Raw genomic sequence first — 24,243 nt, forward strand, 5'->3', positions numbered from 1 at the left:
GCAATGATACTGCGAGATATGACTGGGGGATTCAAAGTAATACAGATATCATTAACTTTTCCCTAACAAATTAGAATAAAAACGGAATGCTCTGTACCAAAATTGACATCATCAGGTCTGTGTGCACAATGGATGAATTGTATCCCGCATCAGAACACAGCCTCAATGATACACAATAAAAATACAAAAATGTTATTCTAGAAAGGAAATGAGATTTTCTTTTGACAACATGGAAAGACCGTCCTTACAACCCCCCCCCCCCCTTTCCAAACACGCACCAGCCTCCCAAATAAAGGGGCACCTGACAGAAGAGCCGACAATGGGTGGCATTTACACCCTGAATAATGACACGTCTGTGTTGTGGCCGGGATGTGCCACCCAGCTGCCCCTAGGTAGGGAGGGACAATGGTACCATAGCCGCCTGTCCATGCAAAGCATGTGATGAAAAAGAAAGTATAAATGGGCCAATGACCGACAAAAACACAATACCCAGTTTGGACTGACATTATAGCACCTTCTATAACCAACCACGGAGCCAAGATGAGAGTCGGAGTGCCCATATTCCTCTTTTTGGCTGCAGCAGGATTCCACACTGGTATGAGAATTGTGTGGTCTATTTTCTCAATGTCATAATGTTTTAAACTTCTCCAATATATTTCTGTTTAAATATCAGTCAGCTGTGGCATTTGATGAAGCCCTGTACTGCTGATACTAGTTGCAATGCTGTTTCATGATGTATTGTGCAATGGTAATATAAAGAAGGCGCTCAGCCTTTTTTTATGTGATTGGCATTCAATTGAATCCTTATGTTTAATTGATAACATGCCAGAGGGAAATGTGAGTTGGCTGGTTATAATAGTAAAGAACAATAAGGCCTTTACACTCTTTATGCTCCCAATTCAGCGCTTTCTTTGGTGGTGGTGGTGGTGGTGGGGAGGGGGGGGGGGGGTGTTTGGATATCATCACATCTATGTTGTGTTGTCTAATATTATAATCAAATTTGACATTAAATTGCTTCTGACATCCCCAGCTCTGACCGCATCCTTGGAATCGGCAGAAAAAGAAGACACATTTGGTGAGGAAGGTGAGAAAGACCATGATGGATGAAGATGATGATGTTGATGTTTTTGAGCGCAATGCCTCTCTGACAACGCATGAGATAAAATAAGATAAGATAGTACTTTATTACATTTTATTGCGCCAGCCAGTACGTACAGTACATAACCAGTAAATACACCATAAAAACACAACACACAGACATTAAAAGCAGCACAGTATCAATAGACATTAAAAAAAGTGTTTGTGTTAAAAGAAAACTCATGTCACCTTTTCACTTTTTCCAGTGGGGCTGGAGCAGCTAAGCGACCTGCAAAAGAGAGGTACAATGATCAATGTCTCAGAGACACTCATAGAAGAGCTTTTGCTCCACGCACAACTGCAATGACTTTGACTGAAATCTAGTTCAACTGGAGTTTTTTTAATCTACTCTGGGGCACTGATGGGCTCATAGTGCTGAAGCTTGCATTAATCAACATAATTTATCTGCCTTTCTCTGTCCTCAGATCAGGAGGAGTTTGAAGCAGCTCAAATGAGTGGTAAGACACACAGTGACACAGGCAACGATTCTGGTTGATGACCTGTCTAGAATTGTCCCAGCAAATCATTTGTAATCATTTTAATTAACACAATGAAAGACCAATACTTTCCATATTGCCTTCTAAAGATGATGCACACAGTGAGGATGTACAGTACTTGGGTAAGGGAATCCTAGCCTTCTAAAAACTCATTAGGGGACATTGTATTGTTTTTGCATTTGGCCCATTGATAGTGAAATAATACAATTTCACCTCTTGTTTTCCTTTAACAAATGTATTTTTTCTGTCTATGGTAGAGGCTGTTCAAGATGAAAATACTGGTAATCACTGAAGTCTGCTGTTGACAAGCATACGTATTAATCAACCATACGTTTTTGTAAATGTAGGCCTATTCATCATTTATTGAATGTAATTTTTTTTTACAGAGGAGGAGAATGACACTCAGGAAGAGGACATGAGTAAGAACAGATGGCCACATATGACAACACTCACAGGAAAAGATTGGTTACTGACAGGCACGCGTTTTTTTCCCATAGTTTGTTTAGATTACTTATAACTTTACTCGTGTCGTTTTCCAGCAGACAGAGACGGAAACGTTGAGGCAGACCAACATGGTAAGGAAAGGTTGAACGGACAGTGTTTAAAGACACCTGTAGATGGCACTAAAGTGTTAGAAGACCGACATGAGTGTTTCTTAGCAAGACATTCACTTGGTGTTTGGTTCTTTAGTTATAACTATAAAAAAATATATATATTTTAGATTCATTCAGGTACATGTATAAGCCTAAGTTTCCTGTTCTCCAACAGAGTCTGAGTCTGATGAGGATGTAGATGGTGAGTAATTACCGCTGTCTTTTTCAAAATGTCTCATGTAATAACACATGCAGGACTTTTCCTAATACACCCTCACAACCTTGGGTTCTCTGTTTCCTTACAGGTATGAGGCAAAAGCGAGGTACGCATAGAACCTTCAGAGTCTCATGTTATCGCAAGTTACATTTGATAGAATCATCTTCTCTCTGAGTAACACAAAATATCCAAAGAACATTTGAAACTCACATGAAACACAATACCAGCCATTCACTCACTGGTATACAATAATATGTTAACATCTTCTGTCCCTTCCTAGAACACCTTGAAGCCAACGTTGAAGAAGCAGATGAGACTACAAATCTCGGTAGGATATAAATATCTACTTGTTAGTAAATATTTTTGAACAACTGACAATGGTCTTGTTGACTCTGGTAGTAGATACACTACGTTTTATAATATCCCCCTTTTTTTTCTCTTCACAAATGAGCTCGAGGACATAGCCAAAAACAGTGAACATTTCTTAATTTTCCCTGGCTTGTCTCCATCTTCCATAAAAATGTGTTTGCTCTAGCTGTTGTTGAAAATGTTGAACATTTTCCATTGCTCATAAAATGTAAAGGTTCAGGTTCAGACAGTGTCCCAAGTGGGATGAAATCAAATGTAAAGGAAAGGGCTTCATCAGGGCTTTCCCCTCAACATTTCCATCTGATAAAACGGGAATCTTACAATATACAATAAACACATAACTTCCTTTACCACAGATGTATAACAGCAGCCAGGCACATCCTGGCAGTAAAAACATGTTTTTATTACACTCATGCGAACAAGGAATGACATCTTTGTTGTGCCAAAAACTATGCTTTGTAGTGAGCATATCAACATAACATGTTTATTAATCGTTTTATAGTTATTAACAAGCTAATTTTATGGACAGACAGCAAAAACACATTTTATGAACTATGTCAGTCGGAGTCCGCATAAAAATATGAATGTTACACACATGTTCAAAGTCAATAGTTATTTTTGAGTTGATGAGGAAAATCACATCATAGAGCTAGACATTATTGACTTGACCTCATAACCAAAGCACTCCATGGAGAGACTGACCCAGACCATGGAGTCACTGATGTCAAACAGGACACTGGCAACGTGATTGATTGTTTGAATGCTGGCACCCTTGCTTTTAGTGTATCTAGGACAGACATCTAGGGCACTCCAAGACACCTGTCCCCAAATGCTTATCTGTGCTTGATTTATTCTGTATCATCTGCTGTGTCCCGAGTTATTTCTGGACCCGAGATACAGGCTAGGAAAGGAACGGCGTGAGTCAAGGCAGGCACATTTTTGACAAACTGTAGGACCAAGGTCAATAATCAAGGTCCTTATCTGCATGTTCAGCACTTCATCTTCTTAAGGCTCAGGATCTTGAACCCTGAAAACAAATTAATATTATGTTGTGTAATAATTTACAACTAGTTTCTAGATCACTGGGTTAACCTGAAAAATACACTTTACTGGGCATAAAAGGGGCCCTTGTGTTATTGAATCAATGGTTTTCACAGCCTAAGCAACTCTGTGCTAGAATGGTTTTGAGACTCCTGTGGGGAGTAGGATACTTGTGTGTGTGTGTGTGTGTGTGATGCTCATAAAAACAAAGGAATCGATTCTCACTTTTTCTGCGTCACAGCTGAGGTAGAGTGAGCCTGCCGGAGGCATCATGTGAGGAGGCAGCACTTGCAGACCTACCCCCATCTTCTATTACAGAACCCGAAGAACATTGTGCAGCGAAACAGTTAACCGTTAATAAAGAGAAATATCTCTCCCCCATTCTATTTCACTGCTGTGTGCCTCTGTCCTTATGCAATAGGCCATTGAGGTTTATTTAGAATGTAATGGTTAGAAAAGTGAGTCTTTCAAACATCTTGAATACATAAAATACAAAAACATGATAGCTTTCCATTTTTATTTATTTTTTCCTCCAAATGTATTCTGTCTGTGCATAACAAACCAGTATTTTCTTTGGTGCCTTAAAAAAAAAAAAAAAAAAAACTATTAAGGCAACTATAACTCTAAATGAGTTTAGTAGTGCAGCAGCTCAGTACCGCAACTCTTGGTGGCATCACAGCAGCAATGCATGCCCCCCTCTTTCCAACAGAGCATCTGGGCAAGGTCCACACACACACAGTCAAAAACATCCACCAGGTTCAGGGTAGTAACCTGATGTCTCTCACACTAACCTCATCAACCACACATAAAACATAGCTGTGAGATGGTGGCAAGAGCAACCTGATGTGTTGGCAAGTACACATTCCTCAGACCAACAGTACAGGCAAATTACAATTCTGCAGCTAAATTGCAAAACAGACTACAGAAGGCTTGAGCAGAACTAACGCATTACACCATCTAGTTTGATGCAATCAAGTTTAAACAGGAAATCTAAGGACCTCATTTAAGTGTCTCTCCCTACATTTACCAACATTCCATTTATTCAGATTTACCTTGTTTTCAGGTAAAAGTCTGCCATCACCATCAATAACACCAATGCAGACCCAGAATAGATACTTATGGTACTAGATATTTTTCTTGCAGCAAAACAAAACATTTGGGAAAAGGTTGAGAAATTAAACGTTTTACAATGATCCCATTAAAAAACAATGGTCTTTATCAACCTGCCAGATTAAAAATAGACTGTACTGTTTCAGACAATTTATAAACATGTCGTGAAGACATTTTAGCCATTTTCCCAATTAAATAATGATGTCCCAAAAGCCAGGGTGGTGGGAGCTCAACTTTGTAAGGTGAGAAGTCAGGTCGCCTAGTATCACCATCTATGCTCAAAACAAAAGCATTATGGTAACTGGATAGACAAAGGGGTCTAATCCACAACCAGGTGTTGTGTTGTTGACCTACAATGAGGAAGGGATAGATTTGCCTGTCAAATGCAGCCTCTACTCAGTCTGGTTTTCTGTTGAGCAGGTTTCAGTTAAATGAGGTTGCCTGACACTGCATAAAATGTGTAATTTCTTTAGAATAACTTTCACAAGAACCATATAGTGAAAGTACAGAAAACCTGAGGGATCATTGTAACAAGTTGAGAAAGCAGAGGAGAAGCTGAGAGAATTAGCTCTGAGGGGCGTGCACATCATTTCCTGTACTTATCTACAGACCAAGGGCTTTGTAGAATGGCTGAGTAACAACAGTCAAACTCAGTTCATTCAGCAAATGGCAAGGGGAAAACTGAAACTCCCATGCACATAAGGAAAAACAAGGCAACCAGTTCCAAGTACACACAATTCTTAAAATTGTTTAGTGACAAGACAAACACATTCTCTTGACAATGGCATTTAAAAAGGTAGAGAAAGAACCTCACTTTCAACCTAAAAATATAATTTTTATTCTAAGTTACTCTGAGCATGTGTTATGTATGACAGGCGAAATAGAAGCGTCACTAAAGGCTAATACTGCGTTGTAATTGTTGTTTTGTCATCCAAACTTGTAAAATAAGATTATAAAAACAGGAACATGGTATATGTACATAATTACACAGTAAAAAAAAAAAAGTGGAGTATAGGAAAAAAAATTAACTGTTGATTTGATTAGCTATTTTTTACAAGATCATGAGCATTGAAAAAGAAATTCTGCCAAGTCAGGAAAAAAAACAATGACAAAGAAAACAAAAATGTTCCCATTGGAAGTGATCTGGCGCATAAATGAACACAATCATAACTTAAGGTTGGAAATTATGCAGCCAAGAACCACAGGCCCATATCACAACGTCCGTTTTTTTTCCTTTTATGTATTCCCCTCCTTCGGTGTGTTGGCATGGGGTTAGCAGGCTACATCCACCTTCCAACCCTTTCTCCCCCCCATCACGAGTGGGCACTTGTTCTCTCCTCCCCTGTTATGGGGTGCAGGCAGCCCTAGGCTCACAGGATGACGTAGGTGAAGAGGGCCATGATGGCAGCGCTGATCAGGCCTGAAATGGGCACAGTAACAAACCAGGCCAAAAATATGTTCCGGAACAGACGCCAGTCCACACCCTTCCTGGAGCGCAGCCAGCCAACCGCTACCACAGAGCCCACCTGGCAACACAAACCTTTGTTAACCAATTAGAATCCATGACCCATTAAGAAGAAATGGTCAACACTCCCCTGACAGTAGCAGACTGGATTCAGTTTTTAATCTTGGTTTGAGTGTTAAAAAAGAACAAAGTGGAAATTAGAACCAGTTTGAACCACCAAATTCAGACATCCTGTTTACTGCTCCCTGCCTCCCACATTACTAAGGCATACTCCCCTTCATGTCTCTGCATCAGACCACAGTGTCTGAGTCTGAACAGCTTACCTTACAGTGGGTGGTGGAGACAGGCAAGCCAATATTAGAGGCAACCACAACGGTCAGGGCTGAGGCAAGTTCAATGCTGAAACCACTGAAGGGAAAAAGAACCAGGCTTGAGTCACCAGATGGTCCTACCCGTGTATGTGTCTAATTTCACAGATCGTGTGAAGTCTCATGTCTGTGGGGAATGTTATGCTATAAGGGTGCCATTTGAATGTTTGATTTAGTCAGATCTGTGATGTCTGGCCCATACCTGGAGGGAGTGATGGGGGTGAGGTCCTTGCCCATGGTCTGGATAACCCTGCGACCCCACACCCAGAGACCGAGGCAGATGCCAACTCCTCCGTACAACAGCAGCCAGATGGGTGTCGGGGCACTGGAGTTAACTGAACCACTATTGTAAACCAACCACAGAGCTACCAAAGGACCAATGGCATTGCTGCAGGAGAAAAGAGACTGGGTTACTAAAATATTAAATCAGGTACAAAAAGTCCCTCTACATGAACACACTAACCCTATTGCTAGTCCAGAAATATAAAAAAAAATATATAGATTACTATTCATCCAAGATAGAACATCTCCCTACCTGACGTCGTTGCCTCCATGGGCAAAGGAGCCAAAGCAGGCAGTGAGGATCTGGAGAAACCTGAAAAGTTCAGAGACCTCAGGGCGGTCCCGGTCCTGCCTATCCTCCTCCAGAGAGCTGCGGCTGCTGCCAGCATCCTCCTCTCCCATCTCCAGAGTCACCTCTGCTTCCCCCATGCCCTCAGGAGCCCCGTGCTCAGCCACAGCGTTGCAGTAGCTGGTGTAGCTGTCCATGCGTACACGCTTCTTCTTCTCCTCTGTACCCTTGTCCTCGCTGGCGTGGAACTCGCCCTCTTTGGGCCGGAAGTCCCCGTGCATGCCGATGATGGCCATGGTGTAAGAGGTGTAGCTGTTGTTGCGGCGGATGGGTCTGTCGCCAGTCTCGCCCATGCAGTCACCTACCTTGGCAAGGTGGAGCTTGTGCAGCAGGTCCTTGTAGAGGCCAGAGTCCTTGTGCACAGTGTGGTACTGGCTGTAACCGTTGCTAGGGACGTGGGCTGGGCCATTGCTGAACTGCACATCATTACTGAACTGCACTTTTTGGACTGAATAAAAAAATGTAAAAGTCAGTAACAGTGCAAGCAAGCTCTGTAGTCAGTGAGTCATGGAAAATGAATTACTTAATATTTACAGATTTATTTTATTTTTATCCAATTTTCTCACTTTACCAAGGCAGCCATAACCTCCCCATGACTCACACTTACCATTCTCAGACTCCTTGCCTTCCTTATTGTCGCCATCATCAGAATCTCCAATGTCAAAGGTTACCCTGCGCTCCTCTTGGGGAAGCTGGGAGGGGGAGTCTGGGTCAACGGGGGAGGGGGGTGAAGGGGGCTCCTCAGGGACAGGTTTCAGGATGGTACAGGGTACAGGTTCCTCCCTCAGCTCCCTCTTATCCATCAGTGGGCTCTCAGACGGGCTGGAAGACTTGATTTTTCCTGGAGGGGAACAAGATGGAATTAGACTGCCTGGGCCAAGTCCAAACACAAATACAGTACAGTAAGGGAACATGAGATGGGACTAGGGATGTGCATCTTCCCCTTTCAAGACGAGTTGATACATGGGCTCCGATACAGGAACGGTACATTTTAAACAATCATTTTGGACTGATTTTGTCAAGAGCGAAACCTCTCGCAACATCCACTCAGACCAAATCAAAGTTCGTCACATACACCGAATACTTTTCACCTTACAGTGAAATGGTTACTTACAGGCCCTAACCAACAGTGCGATTTTAAGTTACGTTTTTTTTAAATAAAGAAAAAAAGAAGTATTAGGTGAACATTTGATAAGTAAAGAAATAAAAACAGTAAAAAGACAGTGAAAAATAACAGTAGCGAGGCCATGTACAGGCACTGGTTAGTCAGGCAAATTGAGGTATAATATACATGTAGGTATGGTTAAAGTGACTATGCATATAAACAGTGTCCGAGCTGGAAAAAACAGGCACAATGATTATGGTCATTGTAGTTAATTACCACATTTACGCGGTGAACTAGGTTGAATATTTGTTTAATGAAAACTACAACTCTTCAACCCAGCGTACAACATAATTCATGAGTCAAGAACTATTTGATTTCTCTGGAGAAACGGGCACGTTGGGCTCACAAAAACAAACTAAATGGAATTCAAGTGAGTGAACAGACATTGATTATAAAAAATGTACATGTTTCCCTCAGCACCATGAAATTATCAATTTCCCCCTGTATATTAAAAAAACAAAACACCATATGCACAGATTGGATTTACACAAACTACCAAAACTATTGCCGATGGCGAACCTGAACAATTAAATTAAATATATTGTAAGCAGGTATAGCCCGATGAGTAGTCTCCGGTAGCGTACTTCTATTCCAGTAAAACAATTCAACAGCGCATAGATAACAAAAAAATTGCCACTCAACTAATAAAGCTCAATGTCACACAGGCCATTTTAGTGTTTGAATGCTGAAGGTGACATGCAGATGTGGAATACCAGGAACAGGCTGCCTACCTTGCATTAGTAAGCGTGCGAAGCTGGGCGCAGTCTGACTAGGCTACTGATGGTCCCTGGGGTTGTTCGGCATGCAAAATTATTTGTCGATCAATGACTGTCAACACAGTTACATGCTTAGCTCGTCACCAAAGGAGAGGATGCACCAGTTGTCACAAAAGATTAGTTATTTTCGAAAGAGTAATATGAGCAACAAAACGTGAATTGTAACTTGTGTATACATTTTCTGACCGATGCGTGCTACATTTGGAACGGTTTGGGGTCCACGGACTGATGCAGTTGTATCTTAAAAGGTTTGAACAGAGGACCAATGCGCACCGTTTACATCCCTAAAGAGCACGTATGCACGTATGGTTCTTATACGCCTCAGCATTTAAGGTTCACATAGGAATTGCATAACCAGGGCTAATTTCACTACACCTGCAATAACATCTGCTAAATAGGTGTATATGACCAATAAAATTTGACAATGACATGTTTATATTTACATTGTGCTACCGACTAAAACATTCACAGGCAGGCCTATGTAGATATGGTCTGAGATGTATTTTATTTTACTAGGCAAGTCAGTTAAGAACAAATTCTTATTTTCAATGACGGCCTCGGAACAGTGGGTTAACTGCCTGTTCAGGGGCAGAACGACAGATTTGTACCTTGTTCAGCTCGGGGATTTGAACTTGCAACCTTTCGGTTACTAGTCCAACGCTCTAACCACTAGGCTACCCTGCCGCCCCATGCATTATGTATCATGCATTACTTTATGGCTTCAGACCAAATCAGATACTCAATGCAAACATATGGCCACTGCGTGGTCATCTGATCATTTGTCTGCTACCTAGCCAGTTGACCTGATTGCATCAGCAAAACTTTCCCAGAGACGCTAGTCGTTTATTTGACTAGAGCCACGTCAGTCGAGTCACCCGCACAGTCTTAACCCTGTGATGCAGTGCTAACATCGCGTCAATGCCTTAAGTCAACCCATGGCTATTCTAGTCAAGGAGGTAAAGGCCCATTAGTGGATTGCTATGATCCAATTAGGCTGCCTCTGTCTGATGGACTAGAACCATCCCAGACAGTTCATTCATGGTCAGCCAGATTGACCTCAGCATCCCATGCATTTACCCTTTCACAAGATGCACCATTGGCCATTTATAGTAAAGTTAAGATAAAGGGAGGCTATTTAAGAAAGGGTTTTTAACTTAAAATCCTGGCTTTCAGAACATCATGTGACACGATTGACTTGCACTATTATTAGAAGGGTCTACTTTTGACCAGCACAACTATCCGCCTGCATTTTAAGCTCAATATCAATTTAAAGCAGATTAGTATAAAACAGTCTGACCTTAGAAGTTGTCATTTTTGGGTTCGAAGACTAGTTACCACAGAATTAATGTGTAAAAGATAAAAATATCTGCTTCCCTGAATGAATTTGCTGGATTAAACAATAGGCATGAATGAGAGGCCAGACACGTGCAGTATTAAAAGGAACATTTCAGTTTGTCTACTTAATCTCCAGCACCACCCCAACATGTGTAAATAGCACATGTTTTGTATAAAAAGGACAGAAAGGTAAGCGTTTCCAATGACATCAAGCAATTAGATCATTAGTAGGCAATGCCTACCCATAATTGGTTAAATATCTAACTTTTATTCCACCATATTTTTTTTAAACTAAAAAAAACAAGCCATTTTCACACACAGTATAAGTTAATGTTGGGGTCACCCTGGAGATGAAAATGTAGTTGAAAAATTGTGAAATTTCCCTTGAATCCCTGACACTTGTTCAGTGCCTAATGCAATGCAGCAATCTAACTACACTCAAAACTTATTTACCAAAATAAAACAATTTATAACAAGGGTGCCAAAACAAAAGAAAAACTAAATTGAGACTTACGTTCAATCTTCTTCTTGAGACGTGGGCAAACAATGAACCAGACCAACAGGGCGGTAAGCACACCACAGGTCAAAGAGATGAGCAGTGTGCCCCACCATGGGACCTTGTCAAATCCAAGCACTGGAGTAACAGAAGGGGAAACGGAGAGAGGAAAGATAGTTTTGAAAAACAAGTCAGCAGGCACTACCTTCCTAAAGAATAAGAAAACAGTTGGCATAGTGTCTAAGTGGTAGAACTACAAAAGCCTGTTCTTATATTTACATTTCAAAATGTTTCTAAATTATATGTTGAGTACAGAGAAAAAAAAACATTTAAATGTAGACTGTAAAATGCTAGATTGATCAATTGGAAGCAAATTCTTTGATTAATTGCACATGGTCATATTTCCAGGGAAAAATTAAGTACTACCTCAAACACATACACCACCACGAGCTACAAGGATGAGCCACAGCAGTTACGCAATGCCGCATGGAGGAGAGCATGTGAATGACAAGGGATGTCGCAGCGACCCAAATGGACCCCTGCCTCCAACTGCACATGGACAGTGAGTGATTGCCTTAGAAGGCTAGAGAGGACTTGGGGAGGAGATTAAAAAAAAACGAGGCCTTCAAATTTACTTTAACAGTGTCCGCTGGAGCATTAAGGGCATCGGGTGCCAAGCCTGCAGTAGTGTGAGTGAGGTTGTCAACGTAGTCTTGTGCATGCTGTTGGCAGGGAGGACCATTACAGATCCCCCTTGGGGAACAGCCGCCAGCGACATGTTGGAGAGTTAGCAACATGGTCAGAGTAAAAAAAAAAACAAGTGCTGCGTGAAAATTCAAGTTGACCTTGACCACGCGTAATATAAATAAATAACTGTCGACTGGGATTTGAACAACAAACAAAAGGAAATGAAGGCCAAGGCCCAGAGACAACAGTGAGTCTGTGTTGGTTACAGGGCAGAGTGTGCCATGCACTCTCCTGTGTAGTCTACTGACTCACCCTCACATTCGGCGAGAGAAGACTACAGGCCGTGGCACATTAGCAATGTGTATTTAGTTACGCAACAAACTCACCCCCCTCCAGGAAGAGGGAATGAGAAGGGGGTGATATAATTTCTCTTTCACGAACGGCTGAGGCTTCTTTCATTAGACTAGTCTCGAATGGCTGGCTGTGGGACAGCCCAAAACAGGTGCGGCCGGTAGACATTTGTTGGGGGGGGGGGGCTGGTGCCAAATTAAGAGTGGGCAAAAAGTGGCCCCCAAAGAGGAGAGAATGGAGTCTGTATTATTCAGTATGTGCAGAAGAACATTTCCATGTTGATGGCCTTTTGTGAATCACATCTCCAGAGACTTTATTTATTTATTTTTAAAAGCACCAACCCAGTCATTTTAAAACTGAGCCACACAAAGGGGCGTCTACACCACAGCTTACGCAGTGGGATGAATTAGGGCTCAGGAAGTGGAATTTAACCACGTCTGCGTTCCAAACCCCTCCCGTGTAACCTCTGCATCCCGTGGCCTACTTTACACAATAACATGGTTTGTTGTCATTTTCCAGCAGCGGTTCAGCCCCATCCCTCATGGCAGCAACAGTTAAATAACCATTTATGACTCATTGTATATTTAGGCTGGTGGCTTTGGCCAATTATCCTCTTCATTGTCCCTCCTACAAACTAGTTGAATAAACCAAATGTTGACAGACTGAAAAAAAGTAACAATGAAGATACTTTTGTTAAAGGTTTTGCACTCAGCTTTTCCTAACTGTACGAAGATAAAGTTGACTACTCAAACTATTTCAGCGGCACTAACTTACTGTTGCTTGCCTATTAGGGTCTAATTAAGCTACAAGGCCTGAGAGGGTGTGGTATACTGGGCATATACCACAAATCCCCAAGGTGCCTTATTGCTAATATAAACTGGTTAAAAACATAATTAGAAGAGTAAAAAATAAAATGTCATACCCCTGATATGCGGTCTGATACAGCACAACTTTCAGCCAATCAGCATTCAGGGCTCGAACCACCCAGTTTATAATTAGTAATTTGAAGTACCATACACACATGTATTCTGAATCACAGCTCAGTTTAATAAACCCCTTCTCTGCTTCTCCACTGTTATCCGCATTTCTATTTTACTGATTTCTGTGTGTCCCCTAAGCAACCAAGCCACCAGCCGTTTGTTTTTCCAAGGGGAACCGAAGCAGAAAATGTACATTCCAGCTAACGCATACTGAAATGCAGGGACATGGGGGGTGTCCACTGGATCACTCTTCTTTTTTTTTTGAATGGATGTTGTTTGAAAGTACACAGTTGGTAGTGAAAGTCAGGCAGGTTATGTAAGTGAAGAAATAAATTAGATTTCTGTAACAAGACCAGTATTTGCTTGGTTCCAAAAATCAAATGTAGTCAATGTTGACATGGTCATATACATTAACGACTTCGACTTTTCCTCTGTTGGCGAAGCTTTTCAATCTATTGCCCTTCTACAGGGATCAACTAGATTCAGCCGCACTCTAATTAGCAGACGACAAATTGATCGCAAGAAGCCCAAACAGATCATTTGACTGAAACACTTTAAAAACCTTGCTCAGATTTGTATACGATCACACGCCGCTATTATGCATGGCTATACTTCGGAACAGATTTCCAAAATCCAAGTCACTTGTAGCTGATGTGGTGGGTTTTTTAAAGTCTATTGTACAACAATACACACGTGCCAAATACACAAATTTTGCACAGAAAACATGGGGCACAAATATGTTATCCACGGGACGGATCGCAAGTTGGGAAACCTTGCGTTACAGCACAGCTTCTGAATGACTGACTAGAACTTCGCTAAAATGAAGAGTCAGGGTGATTAAGGTCTCTCCTCAAAATGATCCTCTTGACCTATTGCCAGAGTTAATCACTTTTCACTAGTTCCAACTGGGGTCTCTGGCACTAGGATTGGCTATATTGTGTATAGAAAAGTCATGTTACATTGTTTGTGTTTTTACACCTCCATGTTAAAGTAAAACCAGAGGAACATGTGGTTCTAAAACAGGAGACCAAATGTACAGTTCTGTTTTGACTCCGCCCCCCTCAATCACCCATTGAATTTAACACTGGCTGTATTAGACTAGCAGATCAGTCACCACTACACGGTTTTACAACTTGGGGTAGAAATGCAGCAAAAAAAAATATATTTTTTTGGTGTTAACCATTACTTATCCTGCGATTACAGTGGTTCCCCCAAGGACAAAATATTTAATGAGAGCACACAGCTGAAATGTGTTCTGAAATAGTATAACCCACTTAGATGCATTGCACCGGAATGATCTGTGCAAAAAATACAAATGGGGGAAAGAGACTAATCATGGACTCCGGTCTCATTTTGAATTCAGCCACTGGCATTTTAAAGTATTCAGACCCCTTGACTTTTTCCACAATGTTACATTACAGCCTTAATCTAAAATGGATTAAATTGTAGTTTCACTTCCCATCAATCGACACAGCACCCCATTAATGACAAAGCAAAAACAGGTTTAGAAATTGTTGCATACATTTTTCTTTTTTAATTCTGAAATATCACATAAGTATTCAGAACCTTTACTCAGTGCATTGTTGAAGCACCTTTGACAGCGATTAGACTGGAGTCTTTTTGGGTATGACGCTACAAGCTTGGCACCCCTGTATTTTTCTCCCATTCCTCTCTGGAGATCCTCTCAAGCTCTGTCAGGATGAAAGAGGAGCGTCGTTGCACAGCTATTTTCAGGTCTCGCCAGATGTTCGATGGGGTTCGAGTCTGGCTGGGCCACTCATGGACATTGAGACTTGTCCCGAAGCAACTCCTGCATTGTCTTGGCTGTGTGCTTAGGGTCGTTGTCCTGTTGGAAGGTGAACCTTCGCCCCCAGTCGGAGGTCCTGAGCAAGTTGTCATCAAGGCTCTCTCTGTACTTTGCTCCGTTCACCTTTCCCTTGACCCGGACTAGTCTCCCATTCCCTGCTGCTGAAAAACATCCCCACAGCATGATGCTGCCACCAGGCTTCACCATAGGGATGGTGCCAGGCTTCCTCCAGACGTGACGCTTGGCATTCAGGCTTTCAACAGACCAGAGAATCTTGTTTCACATGGTCAGTCCTTTAGGCACCGTTTGGCAAACGCCAAGCGGGCTGTCATGTGCCTTTTACTGAGGAGTGGTTTCAATCTGGCCACTTTATCATAAAGGCCTAATTGGTGGAGTGCTGCAGAGATGCGGAGAACTCTCCAGTAGAACAACCATCTCCAGAGGAACCCTGGAGCTCTGTCAGAGTGACCATAGTGTTTTTGGTTACCTCCCTAACCAAACCCACCCCCCCATCCGATCGCTCAGTTTGGCCGGGCGGCCAGCTCTAGGAAGAGTCTTGGTGGTTCCAAACTTATTCCATTTAAGAATGATGGCAGCGATTGTGTTCTTGGAGACCTTCAATGCTGCAGAAATGTTTTGGTATCCTTCCCCAGATCTGTGCCGACACAATCCTGTCTCGGAGCTCTACAGACAATACCTTCAACATCATGGCTTGGTTTTTGCTCTGACATGCTCTGTCAACTGTGGGACCTTATATGGACAGCTGTGTGCCTTTCCAAATCATGTCCAATCAACTTAATTTACCACAGGTGGACTCCAATCAATTTGCAGAAACACATCAAGGATGACCAATGGAAACAGGATGCACCTGAGCTCCATTTCAAGTCATAGCAAAGGGTCTGAATACTTATGTAAATAAGGTATCTTTAAAAAAATGTTTCAATAAATCAGCTAACATTTCTAAAAAAACAAAAAACATTTTCGCTTTGTCATTATGAGGGATTGTGTGTAGATTGGTGAGGGGGCAAAAACAATTTAAACCCTTTTAGAATAAGGCTGTAACGTAACAAAATGTGGAAAATTGAATGGATCTGAATACTTTCCGAATGCATTGTATAACATGAGGAAGTGACTGACCAGGTGTGGCTAAAGATCAGGATTAGCCTCGTAATAAGCTGGCTCCAGTTACAGGCAGTGGCCAGAGTCTAAAAGTGTGCCAGTACGTGTAAGGATACACGTCCCCCTCAGTGTGTGCGATTACAGTAGGCCAACATGTCAGTATGTAATATCTGGATCTACTATTAAATCACTCTCTGATCTCTTCTCAGTTGTGGGAATTCATTGAACAGCAGGATTCCTGGAATGCAATCGCTGTATGGAACTTCATGTGTGGTACCTCAGACTAAAATGTCCCCACGTACAGGACACTCACACGTAGGTGTGACTGACATAACAGTACAGTATGTGACTGATTGCATGTGGTCTCCTCTGAGTGTGCATTTATACACAGTGCATACTCTGGCCTATAGCCTTCATTTAATGGCCCAGGCCAGTTGACTTCTTGAACTGTTCGGTCCTGTAGGTAGAAGAAAACAAAAAGGAGCAAAAGTTGCTCATTTAATAAGAGTTGCAAAACCTAAAAAGTGAACAATATAGCAGACCTAAACATTTGCAGTGCTCTCAATGACACTATTGAGAATCAAAAGACTGCCAATGGCCGAGTTAACTTCCATTTTTCCTCCTCCGTGTGGGAAAGGGACAGACATTGAAGTAAGAGAAACCTATTTCCAGCTCTGTTGTGCAGTGCTCCTCTCTGCAATTTCATTCTGTTATGACCCACACCACACTCAAGAAAAGTGCCAAAACACAACAGGTTAAAATAAACAGGCCTTCTCTGAGAACAGTAAACAGTTTGGAAAAAGTGTGGGGATCCGGTTGGCTGGCTGAGGGAGCAGTTTATTTTAGTCCGTGGCTGCAGGCATGCAAGGTGAAGGCAGAGTGTGCCAACGATACTCACTTGGAGCTCCAGTGAAGATGATGGAGAACAGGTTGATCATCATGGTGACAGCATAGAAGACAGGCAGGGCCTTCAGACCGTTGGGCACGGGGTCTTTCTGCAAGGAGACAAACAGAACAGTCAGAAACACTATACTCTATTGTACTGTCAGGTTACATTTGATGGCAGAAAAGGGTTGTAGGTAAATTTGATATGAATTGATGGCCCGTGAGATTACATGGAGAGTGACACTTCTTTCCAAAGAACAAGGAATGGCTTTATTCTAATGACCTTGCTTGGGACATCATTTAAGGTCTGGCACATAGCCAACAACAATTTCCAACAGGAAGCTTCATACAATTTGTAAGGACATCTAGACTTAGATAAGTGAATTTTACTCAGCTTACCTTGTGCAAGATGAACATACGTACAAAGTAGAAAAGGACACCTGACATGATGCCAGACAGAAGGGGGGAGAGGAACCAGGAGACAACTGCGGAGATTAGAACAATTAGCATTGCACCGTGCTCTCAGGAAGAACACCAGACACTAGCACCGAGCGATTAGTGTTTTTAAACGTTAAATGCATTATGAAACTAAAAAGAGATTTTTAAAGGGAATTCCAGAGCCAAAAGAGTGAACATTCAATTGCTATAACATAGAAAATATTCCATTATCTGTCAGGTCCACATTAGGTAGACAGCAATAAAAATATTACTATGAAATAACAATATTGCTTGTAATTATTTCATTTTTAACTGGTACTGTTTATATAGCTCCATTCTTGTGTACGTTATTTTATTCCTCGTGTTTGTTACTATTACATTTTTTTAACTGCATTGTTGAGAAGGTTCATAAGCAAGCATTTCACTGTAAAATGGCACACTAATACATATGTTCATTCCTTAATTAAAGTTCTCAGCTTAGGCTGGAGTAACCAGCAAGACAACGTCATCTCTGCTCCACATACGATATGGACTTTAGTCATCCTATTTAGCAAGGCTAGCCTGCCTAAGTATGCTGCAGAGCAGTCTGACATTCATTTGACTAGTTCTTCAAAATTTATAAGGCATACTTTGCGAACTGTCTATCCACCTCTCATCATTGTGTACATTCCTCTCTCATGCGTTCTGTGTGTATCCAACCTAACGTAGCAGGCGCCTCTGAGCCAGAAAGAACAGGTGCACAATGGTCATTGTCATAAATGATCACGTTTCTGTGCTGAAATAGGTGCAATATTTGCTTAGTGAAAACTCCCTCAGCCCACTGTCCAACATAGTTCTTGACTTCTTTCGTGAAGGATTTGATTTCTTTATTGAGAAACAGCACCTTGGGCTCACAAAACTAAATAAACAATGGACTTGGTCAATTATTTAACTGAAACAAAACTACATTTTGGTTAATCGCTCAGCACAACCAGACACTGGCATTACTTGTACAAACAACATGTCTGACTGGAAAACATGCAACATAACGCAGCCGTCTATTTTACTTAGACAATGATGATAACGTCAAAGTAAGCTGTGGATAACGGAAGCTACGGACTCACCAATCCGGAGGAGTTCCAGCCACCTGACCCCCTGTTGACCTCTGGCCACCAGAGAGAAGCCAATGGTAGCACCCACAATGCAGTGGGTACCTGAGATCGGCAGCTTGAGAAAAGAGGCCACCAACTGCCATACCGCAGAACCTGAGAATCAGCATAAAAGGCCAAAATGATAACTTGAACAGGGAGCGACAAAGCATTGTTTCAACATTACATACAAGTAAAAACATTTTACAAGAAATCCAGATGGCATAAAACCCATGTTCTTACATACAAAAAGGGTCTTGTAATACATTTGTAACACTCACCAAACATGGCACTGACAGAGCCAGCCATCAGCACGTGCTCAGAGCCGTTGTACATGCCAACGTCGATGATGCCCTTGCGGATGGTCTCGCTGACCTTGGCTCCCAGAAGCACAGAGCCAACGGTCTCAAAGATAGTGGCCAGGATGCAGGCCTGCCGCAAGGTGACCACTCCAGAGCCCACTGCCGTGCCAAACGAGTTCGCCACGTCATTGGCCCCCACAGAAAAGGCTAGGATGAAGGCGATGATAAAGCCAACTATGAGGAGCCACATGTAGTCTGTCAGTGGTCCACCAGTGACCTGGGCCATTATCCCTAGTGTGGTGCCCGTCAGGGTGAGGGTGGCGAGAGTTGTCGAAACCATTGTGCGTGATTGATTTCTCTAAAGATTGATTTGCTTCACAATATAAGGGAATGTATATGAAAATAGATGTGATGTTCGCAAACAGCTAAATTAAATGAGGTATCAATGTGTGTATACAGTAACTTCTCTTCAAGACCCTAACCCGTAGGGGTTTGAGGGTTAACTAAACTCACTGGGTGTAGCCTATGAGTTGTCCCTGACTGAACAGAAATAAATTATGGTGAAGTAAAGTGTGGGCGTATTGCTATCCTGTAATTTTACTATCTTTGTTAGGGTTTCTCTGGCTCTGGGCTATCATGCAGACTAAACGGTCACCCATTGTTCAACAGTCAATGTAGGTGAATGGCAGAACATCCTGAAAGACAACAGTTGGAGAAAGTCTTAGTTATGTAAACACTTCCAATCGAAAACAAAATTAGTTCTTCCAACTTTAGCACATCAGTGTGCCTCAGAACACATCCATTCATGACTATACAATAGGAGTCAGAGACCTGCTGCTGGTCAATTTATGTTAGTCAAATCCTACAACGGCAACTAGGGTTCAACTCTCGTGAAAAAAAAGCATAACTTAACTACACCACTCCACGCTTGGTTAAAACTTTAGCAAAACTACTCAAAATAGCAGTCTGACCATGTCCTCTCTTTTACAGAAATTAAAAAGGGTGGCCAGGCCATTTAATTATGGGCAATCAATAAGAATCAGTATGAAAACAATTCATTTTTTTTAAAACATCAACCTTTGCTCTGTCAAGCATAAATACAACTACCTAGTTAGCAAACTATGAGCTGCCTGTGTTTCACCTTTTTTTTCACCTACTTTACGACACTGAGCCAACTTCCTTCCTATAATCATGTCTCGCTGTGCAATGACAATGGTTACCGTACAGGCTGGCTTGCCTGACAAGATAAGCCAATAAAGGAAGCCATTTTGGGGATGCACTCGTAGGAAGAGAATCACCAAAGCTAACTTTAGCGAGATCACATAACAGAAATTGCCAACGTAACGTAGCAGAACATTGATATACGACGATGCAATACACACACAAGTTCGCTAGATATACATTTAACATGGTTAACAGTCATCCAAAGTTTGCCAGCTACCGAGAAATCTAACGTTAAACGACGTATATCACGTGTCATTCATTCAATCTTGACTTGCACTAGCAACACGACCCATGTCTAACGTTAGCTAGCCATCCACATTGATGTGTCTATGCGCTAGTTCACACATGTAATAGTCAATACGTGCCAGAAGTCATGCTAGCTAGCCATATTAACAAGCCATGTTTCGTAATCGCTATGTAATTGTTAACGTCGCTGCGTTAATTATTCTAATGAATGATATTAGGTTTGCTAGCCAAGCTAGTAACGTTACGGCTAACAGCTAGTCAGCGCTTGCTATCTGATTTCATAATCATCACGATGTAACGTTAACCAACGTACTGTCAATGTGATGGAAATATTCCCATAGTAACTTAGACATTTTGTTAACGTTAGTTATAGGGATGTTTATCATGTACTAACTAGTAAGTTACCTAGTAATAAGTCAGTCAAAGTACTTAATACGATCAAACGTTACAAATTGAAACCGCACTGTTTTACAAACGTAACAAATAACCATTTGTGAATTTGAAAATAATGACAAGTTTAACTTACCACACGTCGCAAAAGTAGTCAATGATGAAAAGGAAGACTAACAAATATATAACCAGTGCGCGGGATCATGAAATATACAGTCACTGGAAACGATTCGTTTGAACTTTAACAAATTTAGCTAGCTTTGGAAAGCTAAATAACCATATGAACGTAGCTACTCTTTCCGTTTAGTTATATTCCTATAAATTCCGCGTAAAAACCAGGCGCATCAGCTCTTGATAGTTCCGGTAAAAGCTAGTTTTGATTGAGTCACGAGCCGGTGCTTGTCTTTATGGAGAATCAGAGGGTGGTGCTTTGGTTACACCCTTTATGCCCATACTGGATATACCTGTCAATCATCGAGCTACAACGTATCCTTATTATTCATTGATGACAATTTTCACTACTTGGTTGTGTGTGGCTCTTCATGGCACATTCCCACACAAAATGTAATGTCATAGATTGTAAAAACTCAAAAACAGGCAAGCAGCACATTTTCCAGTAGCATGTGGTAGGCCAAGTTGAACTAATTTCATCTTGCAGTGAGTGGAGTATCTTTTTCAAAGCTGCATCCCAAGATTTTTTTTGTTTGATTCTGAGTAAACAATGCATTATTTCCCGTGACTGCGGATTGATATGCTGATGTTGTTATGAATTCTCAATAAATTGTGTTGTGTTTTTAAAAAATAAATAAACTATTTTCCTCTGGGTTGATCTGTAGTGGAGTCACATACCTTCTTTGTCGTCTTATATTTAAGCTCTGACTAATATTTATTCAAATCTTACAGTATTTGTCATTAAGTGTACAGTATAGTGGGGTGGCTAAACAGAAATTTCCATAATGACCGTTCATTTGATGATAAAAGCACCAAATGTTGCATCAAGGTTAATATGCCCCTTCCATTATGTATTTATTTTTATTCAACCTTTATTATTTGGGCCCAAAACAAGGGAGGGGATGTTCTGATCCGTGGTATACTGGATGTCATAAGGTGAATGCACCAATTTGTAAGTCGCTCTGGATAAGAGCGTCTGCTAAATGACTTAAATGTTAAATGTTAATGATAAACAAATGTAAACACTGTTTATACAACTTTTTTTATTTTTGCGCAAACATTTACTCACCAATCGTGGAAAATTAATTGAAAATATAGGAAGCGTTACTTCATTCATAGTGAACGCCAGACATTGGCACTGCACTAGCTAAAGCATGTGGGCATAAATGCAGTTCAACAGCACTTGCTGCAAATATTGTGCATTGCCAAATTTTCTCCTACAGTGGTGTAAAGTACTTCAGTGAAAATACTTTAAAGTAGTACTTAAGTCGTTTTTAGGGTACGTTACTATTTATATTTGACTACTTTTACATTTTTTTGATTGAAACTTTATTTAACTAGGCATGTAAATTAAGAACAAATTCTTATTTACAATGACGGCCCACACCGAACCCAGACGATGCTGAGCCAATTTTGTGCCGCCCTATGGGACTCCCAATCACGGCCGGTTGTGATACAGCCTGGATACATTCATGAAGAAAATAATGTACTTTTTACTACATACATTTCCCTGACATGTACTAGTTACATTTGAATGCTTACCAGGACAAGAAAATGGTCCAATTCACACATTTATCAAGAGAACATCGCTGGTCATCCCTACTGCCTTTGTAAATTATGTCTCAGTGTTGGAGTGTGCCCCTGGCTATCCGTAAAATTTTTTAAAATTCAAATAGTTGGTGCCATCTGGTTTGCTTAATATAAGGAATTTGAAATGATTCATACTTACATACTTTTGATACTTATATTTGTATATTTGAGCACTTACATTTACTTTTGATATAAAACCAAATACTTTTAGACTTCTACTCGAGTAGAATTTTCCTGGGTGACTTTCACTTTTATTTAAGTAATTTTCTATTAAGGTATCTTTACTTTTACTCAAGTATGACAAATGAATGCTTTTTTCACGACTGTTCCCCTCTGCGTTCCCAGAGAGGGATGTCCAGAAAAATCTGTGCCACCGCTACTGCTTTCCTGTGTAAACATGGTTCTCCTGCCTTCCCAGTCTGACTCTAGTGACATTTTATCAGAACAGTCTGACATTTAGAAAATCTAAACAACTGTTGTGGGAGTTTGCATAATTCTTTATAATTATTAATAAAGGGATAGTTCACCCAAATTACAAAATTACATTGGTTTCCTTACCCTGTAAGCAATCTATGGACAAGGTATGACGGCAATCCATGCTTGAATTGCTGTCATACTGTAAAGGAGTGTGCATTCACTGTATGTTGCTTGTCGTACAAAACTTATGATGTTTAATGGCAAATTATGTTGAACACCATAAGTGTATGGTTTCTGAAAGTACAGAATAAAGAGGAATGATTAGTAATTACAACAAAATATCTTGATATAACAATAAAACAACATTACAATAATGCAAAATAATAACTGCCATAAGAATAGTAGAGTATAGCTATAGAATGAACAGGCCTAAGGCTTTAAGCAAGAGGCCAAAAAGGTGTCCATGTTAGAGGTCGACCGATTATGATTTTTCAATGCCGATACCGATTATTGGAGGACCCCCCCAAAAAAAGCCGCTAACGATTAATCGGACGGTTTTTATATATTTGTAATAATTACAATTACAACAACACTGAATGACCACGTTTACTTCAACTTAATATAATACATCAATAAAATCAATTTAGTCTCAAATAAACAATGAAACATGGTCAATTTGGTTTAAACAATGCAAAAACAAAGTGTTGGAGAAGAAAGTAAAAGTGCAATATTTTCCATGTAAAAAAAGCTAACGTTTAAGTTCCTTGCTCAGAACATGAGAACATATGAAAGCTGGTGGTTCCTTTTAACATGAGTCTTCAATATTTCCAGGTAAGAACTTTTAGGTTGTAGTTATTATAGGAATTATAGGTCTATTTCTCTCTATACCATTTGTATTTCATATACCTTTGACTATTGGATGTTCTTATAGGCACTATAGTATTGCCAGCCTAATCTCGGGAGTTGATAGGCTTGAAGTCATAAACAGCACAATGCTTGAAGCACAGCAAAGAGCTGCTAGCAAATGTAGGAAAGTGCTGTTTGAATGAATGCTTACGAGCCTGCTGCTGCCTACCACCGCAGAGTCAGACTGCTCTATCACATATCAAATCGTAGACTTAGTTATAATATAATAACATACAGGAATACGAGCATTAGGTCATTAATATGGTCAAATCTGGAAATTATCATTTTGAAAACAAAATGTTTATTCTTTCAGTGAAATACGGAACCATTCCGTATTTTATCTAACAGGTGGCATCCCTAAGTCTAAATATTGCTGTTACATTTCACAACCTTCAATGTTATG

The 24,243-nt window shown here is 40.8% G+C and overlaps 2 protein-coding genes across 11 annotated transcripts; one reads left to right on the forward strand and one right to left on the reverse strand.

Moving 5' to 3' along the window:
• Nucleotides 1-445: 445 nt before the first annotated feature.
• On the forward strand, nt 446-4,245 carry LOC118385206 (uncharacterized). 10 transcript variants are annotated; one of them, XM_035772147.2, is made up of 12 exons: nt 449-595; nt 1,031-1,084; nt 1,344-1,379; nt 1,563-1,595; nt 1,724-1,756; nt 1,892-1,915; nt 2,021-2,053; nt 2,177-2,209; nt 2,403-2,429; nt 2,533-2,550; nt 2,725-2,772; nt 4,096-4,245. In XM_035772147.2, exons 1-12 carry the CDS (start codon nt 541-543, stop codon nt 4,107-4,109), a joined length of 408 nt encoding a protein of 135 aa, XP_035628040.1. In that variant the 5' UTR covers nt 449-540; the 3' UTR covers nt 4,110-4,245. The 10 variants fall into 10 exon arrangements, with proteins under 10 accessions (XP_035628038.1, XP_035628042.1, XP_035628046.1 ...); XM_035772146.2 differs by having other exon boundaries at nt 450-595; nt 2,174-2,209; XM_035772145.2 differs by lacking the exon at nt 2,177-2,209 and having other exon boundaries at nt 446-595; nt 1,031-1,075; nt 2,021-2,110.
• A 112-nt stretch (nt 4,246-4,357) lies between these two features.
• On the reverse strand, nt 4,358-21,172 carry LOC118385205 (sodium-dependent phosphate transporter 1-B-like). The gene is made up of 11 exons (XM_035772143.2): nt 20,893-21,172; nt 18,876-19,591; nt 18,571-18,711; nt 17,429-17,514; nt 17,043-17,139; nt 11,219-11,338; nt 8,036-8,269; nt 7,333-7,876; nt 7,000-7,185; nt 6,753-6,837; nt 4,358-6,490 (listed from the first exon to the last, which is right to left on the reverse strand). The coding sequence occupies exons 2-11, from the start codon at nt 19,234-19,236 to the stop codon at nt 6,335-6,337; spliced, it is 2,010 nt and encodes a 669-aa protein (XP_035628036.1). The 5' UTR covers nt 19,237-19,591; nt 20,893-21,172; the 3' UTR covers nt 4,358-6,334.
• Nucleotides 21,173-24,243: the final 3,071 nt, after the last annotated feature.

This window comes from Oncorhynchus keta, chromosome 6 (genome assembly GCF_023373465.1).
Source record: "Oncorhynchus keta strain PuntledgeMale-10-30-2019 chromosome 6, Oket_V2, whole genome shotgun sequence".
Classification (NCBI taxonomy): domain Eukaryota; kingdom Metazoa; phylum Chordata; class Actinopteri; order Salmoniformes; family Salmonidae; genus Oncorhynchus; species Oncorhynchus keta.

Excerpts from the sequence above, each read along its gene's own strand:
- LOC118385206 (XM_035772144.2), top strand. The coding sequence starts at position 541 with ATGAGAGTCGGAGTGCCCATATTCCTCTTTTTGGCTGCAGCAGGATTC. Across the intron at positions 596-1,030 it reads TGCAGCAGGATTCCACACTG|CTCTGACCGCATCCTTGGAA; the intron begins GTATGAGAATTG and ends TGACATCCCCAG. Across the intron at positions 1,380-1,562 it reads AAGCGACCTGCAAAAGAGAG|ATCAGGAGGAGTTTGAAGCA; the intron begins GTACAATGATCA and ends CTCTGTCCTCAG.
- LOC118385205 (XM_035772143.2), bottom strand. The coding sequence starts at position 19,236 with ATGGTTTCGACAACTCTCGCCACCCTCACCCTGACGGGCACCACACTA. Across the intron at positions 17,515-18,570 it reads GCTGGAACTCCTCCGGATTG|TTGTCTCCTGGTTCCTCTCC; the intron begins GTGAGTCCGTAG and ends TAATCTCCGCAG. Across the intron at positions 7,877-8,035 it reads AGGCAAGGAGTCTGAGAATG|TCCAAAAAGTGCAGTTCAGT; the intron begins GTAAGTGTGAGT and ends TTTTTTATTCAG.